The sequence below is a fragment of the Triticum urartu genome, chromosome 1 (genome assembly GCF_003073215.2).
Source record: "Triticum urartu cultivar G1812 chromosome 1, Tu2.1, whole genome shotgun sequence".
Classification (NCBI taxonomy): domain Eukaryota; kingdom Viridiplantae; phylum Streptophyta; class Magnoliopsida; order Poales; family Poaceae; genus Triticum; species Triticum urartu.
The window spans coordinates 388,697,841-388,713,101 of record NC_053022.1 but is presented as its reverse complement, the minus strand read 5'-3'; the positions used below and the strand labels follow the sequence as shown (position 1 = coordinate 388,713,101).

Genomic DNA, 15,261 nt, shown 5'->3' with positions numbered 1-15,261 from the left:
TCCTATCGGGATTTGTCGGCACATTCGGGCGGTGTTGCTGGTCTTGTTTTAACCTGTCGAAGTGTCTTGAAGAACCGAGATACCGAGTCTGATCGGAACGTCTCGGGAGGAGGTCTATTCCTTCGTTGACCGTGAGAGCTTGTCATGGGCTAAGTTGGGACTCCCCTGCAGGGATTTGAACTTCCGAAAGCCGTGCCCGCGGTTATGGGCAGATGGGAATTTGTTAATGTCCGGTTGTAGATAACTTGAACCTTAACTTAATTAAAATGAATCAATCGTGTGAGTTACCATGATGGTCTCTCCTCGGCGGAGTCCGGGAAGTGGACACGGTGTTGGAGTAATGTTTTGCGCAGGTTGTCCTTTAGTTATGCGTTCGCGCTTTGCCTACTCTTCTCGCTCTCTTTTGCGAACAGGATAGCCACCATATATGCTAGTCGCTTGCTGCGGCTCCACATATTTTACCTTGCCTTACCTATAAGCTTAAATAGTCTTGATCGCGAGGGTGCGAGATTGCTGAGTCCCTGTGGCTCACAGATTACTATTACACCAGATGCAGGGCCTGATGATTCTGCTCCAGGTGACGCGCTTGAGCTCAAGTGGGAGTTCGACGAGGACTCTCAACGATACTATGTTTCCTTTCCTGATGATCAGTAGTGGTGCCCAGTTGGGGGTGATCGGGACCGTGTCGCATGTTGGGTTATCTTTTATTTTGGCACCGTAGTCGGGCCATGAGTGTTTGGATGATGTAATGTTATTTATGTACTTGATTGACGTGGCGAGTGTAAGCCAACTATGTATCTTCCCTTTATTATTTATATTACATGGGATGTTGTGAAGATTGCCTAACTTGCGACATATGCCTTCAATGCGATTATGCCTCTAAGTCGTGCCTCGACACGTGGGAGATATAGTCGCATCGAGGGTGTTACATCATATTTAAATTATGTCATTCTATCCGTGAATTATATCATGCCATCATGTTTCCATCGACAGCATGTTTGTGATTTATGGCATGCCAACCACTTTAATAGACACATCGTACAGTTATATCATGTCATCCTGTTTACATAGTCATCATATTTTGAAGTATGTCATTCTATCCTGTTTAGTTAGCCATCATACATGTGAAATTGTGTCATGCTATCCTGTTTAATTAGCCATCATATATGTGAAATTATGTCCTGCTATTCTGTTTGCTTAGACAACATAAATGTGAATTATTTCATGCCCTGTTTTCTTCCCTACTATCCATTGCACCTGTCTATCTTACAATGTCTGTACATTCAATTACTTTTCTTGTTTATCAGCCATTTCAATAGGAGGGAGTGATGGCAGTATCTATGGGAGTAAAAACATGGTCTTCAGAAAAGATCGTGCTACCTGTCGATGCAGATAGAACCACGGTTGTACTTGCCTAAGAACCAGCCCCATCACACATAACCCACACTCATGCAGATTGTACCCCTACCCAGTTGGACAGAGAACCAGCTACACCCCTTCTAACCCCAACCCCAGCAAATAGACACCCAGTTCGCGTTGACACAACACCGTCTCCACCACAGAGCAACCAAACATGAGCAGTTAGTAAGGCAACTGCAGTGCCCAAATCACGAGGACCACCACTCCGAACCTGAAGTCAACGCTTAAAGCAGAAGAAGAATTGTTCTCAGGTTAGGTTCCGTAGCTATGGTTCATACTACTTTGCTCTTGCATCACTGTATTTAATGATACCAACTAATTTCAAATTTAAAGGATGCAATTGAAACTCCAATGGCGCAACAGGTATGTTTTAAACCTGTTTCTTCAACGTGTTTGGCTGTTTGCTGTTGTAACTTGCTCTATGTTGATTTCAGTTTCAATTGAATAAACAGTTATGTTCTCATGCCATGCACATTACAAGTGTTGTTATTGCTGTGTAGTTTCCCACACTTATATTCTGTCTATGATGCTTTGTCTTAAATAGATATGATTCGAACTATATCTATCTTGATTTGGCAACATAAACTAGAAAGATATAGACCATACAGTGACCATACTACATAGATATATGTTTGTTTCATGTTGTTATCCTGTCCACCTTACTACTGAACTGGTTTACCAAAATGAGTTTCATATACTACATTGTAAACCTGAGATGTGTTTGTTTGTTTCTCTTTTAGAACGTGGATAAAATATTGGAGAAGAGTACCCTGTTATGCAATGGTAAAGGAAGTAATGCAGATAAGGTTCAAGATAGTGAGACATCCCTGTTGGTCTCTAAGAAAGCTGATAAAAACTATATTGAAGACACTGAGACAACCCCAAAGTCCTGTCTTGATGTAGTGTTCGAGTTACTGGCTACCACTGATGGCACCAGCTCTTCGAATTCATTACCTGAATCAGTTCAGCTTCTTGACTCTCAACTTCAAGTTGAAAGACATCGATCAGATGTTATGCGACAGGAAGCCAAAGGACTGAGGAAGTCCCTGCAGAATTCAGATGCATACTTTCTGGTGCAACAGCAAGCGTTGTAGGACTTAAGCGCCAAACAAGAGAAAGTTAATAAGCTTGCTAAGCATCTTGCCAGCATTATGGGTACCCAGGATATTGTTTCTTGAGCTCTTCTGAAGTGGTTTCAGTTCTGGACTTGTTTTGCTATGGCGTTTATATGCTGCTGTGTTCCCTATATTTGCACTGGTGGCGAACTTGATGCCCAGTGGATGTAATATGTGTAATAGCTGCGATAGCCTAGTGTAAGTTGCTTGCTTATTTATTTCCCTGTTGTCTTGTTTATTTGTTTGCTTGTAGTCAGTGCAGTTCTTTTTCTGCGATTTGCTAGTGGCTGCAATAACCTATTTTTTAAAACTAGGCCACAATAACCATGGGCTAATATTTACTATAGTGACACTGGGCCTCCTACGGGCCGTAGAAATAGTGAGCCTTCTACGGGCCATATAAATAGTGGGCCTTCTACAGGACGTAGAATCAGTGGGCCTTCTACGGGCTATAGAAACAATGGGCCTTCTACGGGCCGTATCATCAATGGGCCTTCTACGGGCCGTATCATCAATGGGCCTTATACGGGCCAAACAGACCGCATTCTGGCCGTAAACGGGCTAGAGTTGGAATCATCCGTTCATGGGCCGACCATAACGGGCCATCGTTAATAGGCCGTATTTGATGACGCTATGAAAACGACCCAATGTATTAACGGACCACAAACGGGCCGACTGTAACCACGGGCTGAATTTGGCCCACAAGCAGAAAATGACAGTAATGGGCCGTAAGTAAACGAATGCTGGAAATGAGCCCAAGAATAAATGGGCTCTGAGAAGGCCGAAAGATAACATGGGCTGGAGACGGCCCAACGGAATAACGGGCCGTTAATGGGTATAAAGTGATACACTGTTCATTACGGGCCAGTTTCACCACGGGCCGTTAATGGGTGTAAAGTGATACACTGTTCATTACGGGCCAGTTTCACCACGTGTCGTTAATAGGCCAAGAGTTACATAGGGCCTCATATGGGCCGAAAGACGTCATGGGCCATACATGGGCCAGAAGTGAAAACAGGATGGAACCATGCTCTAAACCTTGATTTCGGGTTTCACCTGATTTTGTTAGCGAGGAGGTGGCAGAGTAGGGTATTTTGAAGACCGAGCTCCATGGAGCCCTTTATTTTGAAAAATTCAAAATTCATAAATTTCAGTTTCAAAAAATTATGAAAAAATGTATACATGTATGCATGGATGTAAAATGTATGTGTGAGAAATTTCAGGATGAAATTCCTTGAACCATGAGCTGCACAAAAAAAATCAGGGACTTTAAAGATGAATAGTACATATGTTAATAAGCCTCAGATTTGTCTTTTTTGTGTAGCTCACATTTTTATGCATTTCGACGTGAAAATTTGCACACATGTACAATATGTATCTAGGTATATGTGTATTTATTTTAGAATTTTTTGAAACTGAAAAGTTTGAAGTTTGAAGTTTTCAAATAAAAGCTTTCATGGAGCTCGGTCTCCGTTTGGCATTTTCGGGAGGTGGCATCGGATTGTACGTTGACAATAAAAAAAAGAGGCAACAAATTTCCAACTAAAAAAAGAAAATCCGAAATCACGTGTGCAGAGAGATAGACTACGGCCCAAGGCCTGCTATGGTAGGCCTGAACCAGGCTCTCCCCGTCCCGAGTCCCTATTGCCGCAGTCTCAGCGGCGCGCCCCTAGTCCCCATCCCCCCTACTCGACCCTAGCCACGGCACTCGCCCTCGCCGGCGCGGCGGCTTCCTTGTCCTCCGGACCCCCGCCCCCCACTCCAGACCCCTAACTCACGCGTGCCCTAGTTAGATAGTCGCCAGTCGCGTCGGGCGGGTGCCCGACCCAGCTGACGGTGGCGTCGGCGCACCATTGCCGGCCTCTACCTCTGGGCGCCCGCGGCACGAAGGTACCGGGCACAGGCCGCAGGCAAGCATCTTATAGCTAACACCGACAACAACTTTTTTGAACTCCGGAAGGCGCAATCCCACACTTCTCCCATGGATTACGGCGGCGGCGCCTCCCCGGATCACTACGGCGGAGGCGGAGGAGGAAGCATACGCCTGGTCTGCGACAACTGCGGCGCGGCGGATAAGTACAACCCCGACGACGCCGAGGACGGCTTCTTCTCGTGCCGCCAGTGCTCCGTCGTCCACACCTCCACCCAGGCGACTGCCGCGGACCCCGACGATTTCCAAGCCACCGGCACCATGTCCTTCCGCCGAGTTAGCCAAGCCAACAAAACCCCCAAATCCCGTACCCCCGCACCCTACCCAACCCCTTACCCCACTCGGCAGCCCCCTGCTGCGACTGAGACTGACTTCGAGGAGCCGCGCGACTTTGTTGTTGGCGCCAAGGCTTGGGACGAGCCAGAGGAGCTGGGTGCTCGGGTCCGGTGGCGCTACGTGCAGGGGCTGCAGGTGATCCTGCAACAGCAGCTGGAAGTGCTGGTCAAGAGGTACCGGGTGGGCGCGCTTGTCTGTGGCCTGGCTGGAACTATCTGGGTGCGGTGGGTGGCTACCTCCAAGGTGTTCGACGAAATTTGGGCGCGGAAGGTGCTCGTGGAGGACGAGGCTGTGCAGAGACTGAAGTGCTCTGCCAGTGGAGGTGTCAGTTTACTCTCTTGTTCAGTTCATACCATTGAAAGACCAGAGCAAAGTTAGATATATATGTGTATCTTTTGTGTGCAGGCGAACAGAAACCTCAAGAGGTGAAATGTGAATGGGGGGGTGAAGCCTTGCCACGCAAAGACAGGCGAAGGGTTGAGTTCATCTTTGTGCGCTCATTGAGAACGATGCTGCCACTGTACTCAACATTGTCTGTATGTTTCCTGGCATGTCATATTGCCCGGGAAGCCATCCTACCGACTGACATCTATAGGTGGGCAATGGAGGGTAAGCTTCCTTATATGGCAGCATTTACCGAAGTGGACAGGCTTCTTGGGAGCTCTGTAAAACACTGCCCTTTGAGTGCAAGACAACTATTCAGACCAGTCCGAGTGATTGGAACATGGCAACTGGAAGCTGCAGCTGGGTCCATTGCACAACGAATAGGATTGCAGCTTCCTTCAGTTAATTTCTATGCTATTGCTCAACGCTACTTGAATGAGTTGTCTCTGCCGATAGAAAGAATCCTCCCTCATGCTTGCCGCATCTATGAGTGGGCATTGCCTGCAGAACTATGGTTGTCTAGTAATCCATTAAGGGTCCCCACACGGGTCTGTGTAATGGCTATACTAATAGTGGCTCTAAGAGTTCAGTATAACATCCATGGTCAAGGGATATGGGAGGTGAGTATTCCATATAGGATCACTCTCTTAAGTCATGTAAATATAAAATATAATGTATTGAACTTTCTTTTTACCCTTCAGGAGATTTGTGAGACAGGAAGAAATGCAGATGGGTCTGATCCTGATGAGAATTTACCACCATCTATGAGGCCTGAAGGCGGCACTAGTGAGGAATTTGGCACAAGGGAATTGCTATGCACTCTTGCAAGTGCCTATGATAAAATTGATGTTGCGCATGGTAACTTCCAATGACCATTTGCTTCAATCCACATATTTTTTTTCTAGCAATGCACGCATGTCAAGTCTAATCCTTATATTGCCCATTAGTGGTTTATTAAATACTTACCTCCTATGTTACTAAATACATGTTATTCTAGCTTCTAGTGCGGTAGCTATGTCATAAGAGAGACTAATATGGTACTATTTACTCCCTCTGTTAAAATAAGTGTCGTGGTTTTAGTTTAAACTGGAACTAAAACCACAACACTTTTTTTGGAACAGAGGGAGTATTATGGTAGCCTTGTCATATTTTGTGTTAACAGGTTATACCCTCATATGTGTAGAGCCGCTAGTCTATCTCCATGGTAATTTTCAGTTACTGAGGTAGAATATGTATGGATCATCGCTATAGCTGTATTTCAACCTTTTAGGACATTCACTTTGTATTAAAATTTGGCAAGGCTAGAGTAACATGTATATTTTGTATGGGAGAAAAACAATACGTTGATGTATGCATGGAGTTTGTGGCTTTGTTCTTCACAATAAATAATTTTTTACATTTCTTGGATCTGTACTTCCACACTTAAATAGAGAGCTCCTTAATGCTTGTTAGTGTCTAATAACACTAGGCTTGAACATTTGTGGGGCATCTGCACCAGGCAGCATTACAAAAATTAACAGACAATACACGAGTATCTTCCAGTGAGAAATACTGATTTTCTGCATTACCGCTGGATTGTCTAGTAAGCTACTCTCATGCTTCCTTACACAAACAGAGAGTTCTGATACAAACGGTTGTAGAGCAACTCATTACGTGTCAAATTTTCAACTAAGACAAAACTGCACTTCCATCTTTCTTTCGTACAGATGGTGATTGGTAACTTCCCTTTAGCATTGTAACTAGATATGTATTTAGACCAATATATTTTGTTATCTTATAAGGAAAGTATAGAAGTACAATAACTTCAAAGTATCATGGATAAAAAATGTACATGTTGTTCTCATAAGTTCACAAATCACGATGATATGTTTGTTCAAAGTTATAATGGTTTACTGAATGCATTCTTGTCCGGCACTAGTTGTGACTGGACCAAATATTTACTAGTTGTACAAAATTGACTAACTTTTCTGATTCTACAGACTATTCAAAGGACCTTCACTCTTATCTCAAGTACTGCAAAGATATTGTTTTCCCTGGGATTGCATGTTCAATTGAAGAGGATCACTTAATAGAGATCTTTCAGGATATGTACAAAGGACGAGAGGTAATGCACCCAGTTTGATATTGTTGTCAACTCTTGTTCGGTTTTTGCATCAAGCAGTAAAGTTGTAGTGCGTCTCTCTATGATTGTCTCCATCATGGAGTACTTCTCATCTTATCTGACTCCTCAAATCCTCACTGTAATCTTATTTTGTCTTGGCTCTACTTTAATGGTTTCCCTTTTGTGGGCTGGATTATTTTGCTTAGCTGTTATCAGCATCTAGTGTAAACAAGGTTAAAGAATGGTGTCCCTAGGCGCTTGCCTAGATGTGCATAAGCAATAGGCGACGGTCAAACGAGTAGCCTTGGCAGTGGTTGGTGGTGTAGACGGCTAGCCAGGAATCGACTTTTTCTGGCGGGGAAGGGACATACCAGGGAGGGAGCTGCTGTTACTTGCAAGAAAATTGCTATTTATAAAATGTTCTCTATTTTTCTCACCACATATTGATTTTCAACTTCAAATTTATACGGATGCAGCTTTCCTCTTGAGTGCAAACCATTAACAGCAAGGTTGTATCTATGGATGTTATTTCAGAAACAAAATCAGCATGGAAAAATATCTTACTCCCTCCGATCCATATTAATTGTTGCAGCTTTAGTATAACTTTAGTACGAAGTTGTACTAAAGCTGCGGCAATTAATTTGGATCGGAGAGAATAAATGATTTTAGAAATCGAACACAAATAGTCTGAAAGATTTTTTGGGAACTCCCAAAATATATTATATTAAAAGATGAAGAACAAGAAAGTTGCTATTCATAAAAAAAGCCCCTATTTCATTTGCCACACATGCTGGTTTTGAACCTAAAATTAATATGGATGTAGCACCTTGAGGATTATGCATGCGTCTTTTGCGGGTGATCGCTGTTGATTTGATGGCTAAACCTATTGCATTGTAGGATGGGAATCCAAAAGCTCGCATGGAGGAAACGCAAACCACGAATGGAGTGATGAATAAACGATGTCGGGATGGAACTTCTGTTGGTGCAAGGAGCATTTCTGCATCATCATCAGGGATCCAAAGGATCAAGTCGGAAATGGAAGATCATGGGTTTTGTTATCTGCCGCCAAGGAAGTTGCTTAGATCAAATGGCTACCTTCACTATAGAAGGAAGACAATAACCGGTAGTCTTGTTTGCATCGGACATGCTGATTATTACGTGCTGATACGCTCATTTGCAAAGCTTGCAGAAGTTGATGTTAGGGTTCTGCATACCAGTGTGCTAAAACTTGAGAGGAGACTTGCCTGGATAGACGAGCGGATAGGCAGAAGCTTGGATGCCTTGCAGAATCCACCTATTAGCTAAGTTTTCTTTTTCTTTTTCCATCTACCTAGTTAAGCTAATGATGCGTGAAAGACGTGTTTCTTTTTCGAGCAAAAGGAAAGGACATGTTGTTTTCATGCTGAAGGTTTGATGGATTGTTGTAATGTGGTGAGTCAGTATAAGAAGCTTTTTTTTTTTGCGGGGCAGTATAAGAAGCTTTACTCTTTCCTTTTCTTTTGGCAATCAGTAGAGCTCATTTTATAGCTCATACATGTAGCCAGAGCAGCGACACATCAATCTTCAGTCAATTTTGCACACAAGTGGGCATACAGAATTAGCTTCTTTACAAATAAAAAGATGACTTAAAGGAGTTAAAACCATGTCTAAACTCGAAGCTCCATAATCTCAAACCTGCATTGCGGCCTATTGGTCCACATATCCACCAAAACCACCAGGTTATGCCAAATGCACACACCATCACGGAGGAAGTGTTTCAGCTGTCAAGGCAATCAGCACATCTTCATATCTCTGAGCAGCTGCAAGAAAGAACTCCCCACCTGTTGACTAGTAGGCCGCATCAACATTAACCTTGATAAAACCAGGACGGGATGTCTCCCCTTCACCCTTGCAGAAAGTGTTTTTGCAAATGTCTCATGGACCACAATGGCATAGATTGACTTTGCTGCAGTGTCCCTCCTAGTATCCTCCAACTGTGCTTTCTCATCAGGCAGCAACCGATATGGCCATCTTAACGACTTTCGAAGAGGAACTTCCAGAATTTCATAAGCTTCAGTCAGTGGGTCAAAGATCCTCGTTCCATCTACGACCTCTCTAACAGAGGTGGAGCGGGTGATCTTGGAGTCACTCTCCCAACCCCCGGTGCTGATGCTGCTGCTAAGATTTTGTGCCTACCGATATGATCTTGCGCTTGCATAAATTCCATCAATTGTGTCCTATGTATGTAATAACCCTATCCAATGGAAGGTGCTTATATCTCAAAAAAAAAGGAGAGGTAAAAAAGGGTCTTCACAATCAGATTTCGTGCCCATTATAAAACTTAGCTGCAAGAAATCCTGATGCATTCCACAACACCCATGAACTGTTTTGAAACTAAGCCCTAGGGATGTAAGCCGCAATGTGCCTGCCAACCCCGGAATGCAAAACAGACCCTCCAGTCAACCTGATTAAACATAAGACATGGACAACAGAACAGTATTGTTCGGCGATTATAGGCTATCTACCCATATGGCAGGAAGATATGGACCCCAACTAATACTCCCTCCGTTCCAAATTACTCGTCGTAGAAATGGATGTATCTAGAACTAAAATACATCTAGATACATTCATACCTGCGACAAGTAATTCGGAACGGAGGGAGTAGATGCAATGCAAGTGGCTTGAAAAATGATCACAAACGTTACCATCCGCCAGGAAAATGTGCTCTTCAGCGCTGTAAACCAAATCAGGCCTTGCCTCAAGCATGCTAACTTATTTACATCTCTATGATCACAAATCATCGCCTATCATCCTGAGATACCATCTCCTTGCAAGATGCAGATGAAGCTTATGGGATTTCGCTCCTGTCTTCTTTCATCGTCCCAGAGGATGATGGTTCACCGCTAGAATCTGGGGAGGCAGCTGCCTGCCGTGGCTCTTCCTTCAAAGAGGTGGGCATCCCTGAAATTTCCTGGGGAAATAGGAGACAGAAGATCTGGGTTAGCATCATATCAGCCTGATGGACTCAGGCCAGAAGAAATAACCCCGGAGTTTGTTGGCGAACAGAAGCATGAATTGCCGGGTGTCAATTGTGCTTATATAGCCACTATCCTCACTGAGACATGTGTTTTGCTAGTCAAATTGCATTCAAGCATAAAATAGTTAGGCTGCAGACTTAAACTTAATGAGTAGAGATGCTTAGTTTTGACACGCTTGGAGTTCAAGGGGTAGAACGTGCAACTTGAAGATAGAACGCTACTTATTCCTTATTTTGGGTGAGATGGGTAATCAGAAAGTGCACTTTTGGAACGCTAGCCCTAACAGGCCCATAGCCATATGCCAAAGCCAGAATAGTTAGGCTTTCATTTGACCCCTTGCTAATTTAGTTTCAAATGCAAGAATGCAGCTAACTAACATCTTAATTGCACCAGAAACATGTTATCTTGTTCGAGTGAATATCCCAAGACATAAAACACAAGGTGAATAGAACAGTTAGTTGGCGCCGAACATGGCGACACCTGCTGGCATCGTTCCCCTCCTTGGAGGGGGCATCGTGGGTGCTCTATTTCACCTCTCGAAGTCTGTGGTATTGAACCCTCCAGGTGAACGTTCAAGTTCCCTGCTTCTGCCGGAGGAGGGGACGGCGGCATCCTCGTCACTTCCTCCTTGGAGTCGTCACCTTAGGAGGCCATGGCCTAGCCAGAGAAGACTATCATGTGGAGTTGCCATGTCAGCGTCCGTGGCGGACGACGTGGTCGAGCCATCGAATCGGGCGGTGCACGACCTCACCCGATGTGGAGGACAGAGCGGTGGCTCCGGATCTCGATGTCTTCTTAGGGTGTCGGCTCGGGGCCAGCATGGATGCTGGAGCGGCGGCTTTGGGTCTGGTTGTGGGATGTCGGCCCCAGTTGCTTGAGTGACGGAGCCGGCGGCTTGCCTAGTGCTCTGCCTCAGGGTCAGTGTGTGTTTTAGGTTTGTAAGTCAGAGCAGTAGCTCCAAAAACTGTTGTGCTGTTGTGGGGTGCCGTCTCTGGTTGCTTGGGCGACTGAGTCATTGACTCGTCTGGTTGTGGCCTTGGGACCGGCGTGGATGCCAGATTCAGCGCGGCGGCTTCCAATCTGGTTGTAGGGTGTCGGCTCTAGTTGCTCGTGTGGCGAAACCAGCGGCTCGCCTGGTGCGCGATCTCGGTGCTGGTGTGTGTGTAACTGATGTATCGGTTTCCGGCCAATTTTCCCTATTAACTGGCCAGCTCTTACTCTTACTGAAAAGGCAAAGCTCCTGGCGGTTGCTCGGAAAAAAAACAGTTGCACACCCTTCAAGAAAAAGCCGAAGGGTTCAAAACACAAGAGTGACAAAGATAAAGGGTAATAATTATACAAGTTAGAATAAATGATCAAATGAAAAGAAGAAAAGCATCCATGGAGTGATCACATGATAAAGGCGAATATCCATTTGTTGATATTTAACTAAAGGGCATTAATTTACATTATAGGGTGTAAAGAAACAGGTCAATTTGAACTACATAGGAAATCGTAGCAAAAGATGAAATGCATAAAGTTCAGAAATTGTTAAAAACAGTTCCATGTTTGGTTCCCATGCACGACAATACTGTAGCAAATATGTGTGTCTGAATCGCGAGACAGAAATAATATCTCATGTAAACCACTGTAGGCGAATGGTGCATAAAACATATGATCTCAGAGGTCCAGAAATCCTAAAGATAAAAGTGCCCTCCAGGAATAAGAATCAGTGAAAGATATCGAATTGGCACATCTGGTTCAAGGTCAGATTTGTTGCTCTAATAATTCCTTCCTTTGGCTTAAGAATAGACATGTCACTAATAAAATATAATATATCTACTCTTGAGTATGTAAAGGCCTGGGCCTCTCTATGCTTGGGGAAATTAATCATGAGCACCTAAAAAACTGTTGTGGGTACACAAAGAAGAAATTCTGGCAGGAACTCACATGCTTAGGGCCAGCATTAAAAATGATGGTAATAAATGTGCAACATTAAAAAAATACAACAAGTTACAGGATAGCAAATCTACCTTCATAAGGTGCAACCGGAGATCAGTCGGGCGAACTCCCTCACCAATGCACACCATAACAAACTGTGAATAGTTGAAAAGAACATCTGCAGCAGCTTGCTTCTTCTGCTGAGTCTGAAAAATGTAGGCACATAGTTCACAACAACAGTAAAAACTCAAGAAGAGTTGAACATTTTGATCCTTACAAACAATTGATTTAGAAATACAATTCCCACCAAAATCTTGTTTCAAGTAACAGCATAAAATAAGATGAACTGTTCCAACAGTTATATCATGCTCCCTCAGTCCCAAAATAAGTGTCGCCGATTTAGTACAACGTTAGTAGAAAGTTGTACTAGATCAGCGACAATTATTTTGGGACGGAGGGAGTACTCAAATTCTTTTCAAGTATAATCTAACAATTGAAGACTATATACTTGAAGATATCTTATGTGCATCTAGCATTGGTAAACAACATAGCAACTCTCCCATGTGTCCAAACCGGTGCGAATAAGAGAATTTCGGACATATAGCAAACATGTAAAACAAGAACCCAGGCTCTTCTCTTTCTTACTCTGCTGATATTTATAGGCCATGGCTGGCCAGCTTAAGTTGAACTTTGAGCACTATTTAACCGATAATATGTGAGTAATGTTACACAAAATTGGTAATATCAGATGGGCATGAAAAACATTTCATGCGATTGTGATACTGTAGCCATGAGAAAAATATTGTACAAGAGATATCTTGTGGTAGTTCAATAGTAACAGCGCCCTATAATAAAAAAGAACTAAAAGATGGGTACCTCATAGTCATCCTCGGTGATCATAGGAGTGTCTTGTGCAGCCATTTTTTTATATCTTCTAATCCTGTTTGAGGTAGGGTACAGATCATATCAGAAACAGATGAATGGTGCCTAAGCCAATCCTCAGCTACGCTTATCTAGATTTGGAGAGAATGAAAACAGTGGTTGACAGAATTCCAGTTCCATGTGTACTACGTATTTGGATATTGTTGCACAATTGCAGCGGTGACTATTTTGTTTGTGCATAGCATCCATAAGGCCATAATAACCCGAAACAGCAATGTAATATCTATTTTTACTATCTGGATAAAAATTTCGTCAATAACAACTAACAGCAAAAGCGGTTCGACGGGGGGCAGCGGCAGAAGCTTCAGAATCACCACAGGGAGCTAAGGAAGCAGATGAAAAAGGCCGGTCTCGCCGGAGCGATAGATCGCGTGGCGGCGGAGCCGTGCCGGAGGCGAGGAAGACGGAAGGGGCACTGGCGATTTAGGTCACCACGGGCCGATTCCTCACTACAGGGGGAGGCGAAGCTAAAGGGCACGCTTACCAAGCAGAGCAGGTGGAATCCGGATCGAACACCCCAATCAGCAGGTAGGAGGCGGAGAGGCCGGAGGAGGGCTCGACCTCAAATAGGAACGAGGAAGACGAGCGAGTTCCGGGGAACGAGGAAGACGAGGTCGAGACGGGCTATCATTTGCGGGGAGCGGCTATGTAACGCCTGCCGTTGCGAGACAAAGGAGTTTTCGCCTCAAGGCGCCCTCCCGTCGTTATTATTGGGCCGGCCCAGCTGGTTGTTGGTACTTTTCGAGAAAATGTTCTAAATACATAACAATACTAGGTAATTGCCCGTGCGTTGAAACGGGGGAATAAAAATCCTAGACGGGTGTAGAGTAATTAGCACAAAATTATGGGGAAACCAACCAACTAATTTATTTCTACATCAGATGGGATCAGGAGAGATGCAGGTATCAATAACATGCATAAAAGAACAATAGTAAAAATAAATAAGACGTCTTAGATTGAAGAATAGAGACACTTCTAATCATAATTTAGCATGCAACCTAGAGTAGCTCATATGTTCAGTATTTTCTAAAGGAAACATAAGTGACATCCTTTTTTATACTTATTCAGAAAGTTGGAGGCAATAACTGTGCAGAAAGATCCAGCTATTCTCCTGAAACATTATAGAAACATCACGCTGCTGGCACCCTGATTTTTACTGAAATTTGAGGGCCAACTTCACCAGCAGAGACAGAAAATACTTCTGTACTAATTGAAGGGCCGACTTTACGTACATGGTACTTTGCTGCTGGATGCGTATTACTCCTATATCCCAGTGCTACTCCTATATTCACTATGCCACAAACCCTTGCATATTTTTTCTTCACTTTTTCGGCCCCAAAGGCAATGTGCCCCTTGTTACCACACCCCTCTTCATCTGACCATCATCTCTACCTCGTGTTGATGTTGCCTCCTTGTTGCGGTTCTCAATCATGCTATAGTGGTGGTTTCCATTATCTCTTCGATGGATGGATGGACATTAAATGTCTTGCTTTAGTATTGCTAATGAAGTGAAAAGATACATGGTATATAGACACACTCATCACATTGTATTCAATAACCAGGTTATAAGAACTTTGAAGAAAGACATTTATGTGATTTCTTTTTTTATGAAGTCACGTGGCTTCTATTATCCAGTAAACAATCATGTCTTTTACTCATCTTCTCATAATCTCTTTGGTGAAGGTTGTGATGTGGCCTTTTCCTTCCACCACACGCTTTCTTCTTCTCCACCGCACATCATCGTTCCCCGTAATCTCTTTGGCAGAGATTGGGATGTGGCTTTTTCCTTCCCACCAGATGCATAATGCCTTCTATAACTTCAGTCACTACCGCGTGTTCATATCGTCATGAATTATCATGCCTTCGACACATTTATATTAACAGGAATAATGAATATGTGACTAGAAATCCAATTCAACTCCCAAAAGCACATACTCCCACGGACAAAAAAAAATGTTTTTTGAAGTGTAAAAAAACTAAAAATGATAGATGTGCTTATGGTCACATCTGAATTTTCAGGAGGAAAGCTTAAGCATTTTGAGGTGTGTCAAAGAAAAACAAGTCGAACACCTAATGTATTACATTTATTTATTTATT

General features: G+C 43.6%; 2 protein-coding genes across 3 annotated transcripts; one reads left to right on the top strand and one right to left on the bottom strand.

Annotated features, from left to right (window-relative positions):
- Window positions 1-4,168: 4,168 nt before the first annotated feature.
- On the top strand, window positions 4,169-8,769 carry LOC125514059 (TATA box-binding protein-associated factor RNA polymerase I subunit B). 2 transcript variants are annotated; one of them, XM_048679318.1, is made up of 5 exons: window positions 4,169-5,122; window positions 5,206-5,804; window positions 5,889-6,042; window positions 7,164-7,288; window positions 8,183-8,769. In XM_048679318.1, exons 1-5 carry the CDS (start codon window positions 4,516-4,518, stop codon window positions 8,588-8,590), a joined length of 1,893 nt encoding a protein of 630 aa, XP_048535275.1. In that variant the 5' UTR covers window positions 4,169-4,515; the 3' UTR covers window positions 8,591-8,769. The 2 variants fall into 2 exon arrangements, with proteins under 2 accessions (XP_048535275.1, XP_048535269.1); XM_048679312.1 differs by having other exon boundaries at window positions 4,171-5,122; window positions 5,886-6,042.
- A 1,157-nt stretch (window positions 8,770-9,926) lies between these two features.
- Window positions 9,927-13,807, bottom strand: LOC125514076. The gene is made up of 4 exons (XM_048679329.1): window positions 13,649-13,807; window positions 13,099-13,162; window positions 12,315-12,428; window positions 9,927-10,235 (listed from the first exon to the last, which is right to left on the bottom strand). The coding sequence occupies exons 2-4, from the start codon at window positions 13,141-13,143 to the stop codon at window positions 10,113-10,115; spliced, it is 282 nt and encodes a 93-aa protein (XP_048535286.1). The 5' UTR covers window positions 13,144-13,162; window positions 13,649-13,807; the 3' UTR covers window positions 9,927-10,112.
- Window positions 13,808-15,261: the final 1,454 nt, after the last annotated feature.

Coding starts and splice junctions, on each gene's coding strand:
- LOC125514076 (XM_048679329.1), bottom strand. CDS start 13,143: ATGGCTGCACAAGACACTCCTATGATCACCGAGGATGACTATGAG. Junction 12,429..13,098: donor TCACCGAGGATGACTATGAG/GTACCCATCTTT, acceptor TACATTTTTCAG/ACTCAGCAGAAGAAGCAAGC. Junction 10,236..12,314: donor TCCGGTTGCACCTTATGAAG/GTAGATTTGCTA, acceptor CTATTTCCCCAG/GAAATTTCAGGGATGCCCAC.
- LOC125514059 (XM_048679312.1), top strand. CDS start 4,516: ATGGATTACGGCGGCGGCGCCTCCCCGGATCACTACGGCGGAGGCGGA. Junction 6,043..7,163: donor TAAAATTGATGTTGCGCATG/GTAACTTCCAAT, acceptor CTGATTCTACAG/ACTATTCAAAGGACCTTCAC. Junction 7,289..8,182: donor ATATGTACAAAGGACGAGAG/GTAATGCACCCA, acceptor ATTGCATTGTAG/GATGGGAATCCAAAAGCTCG.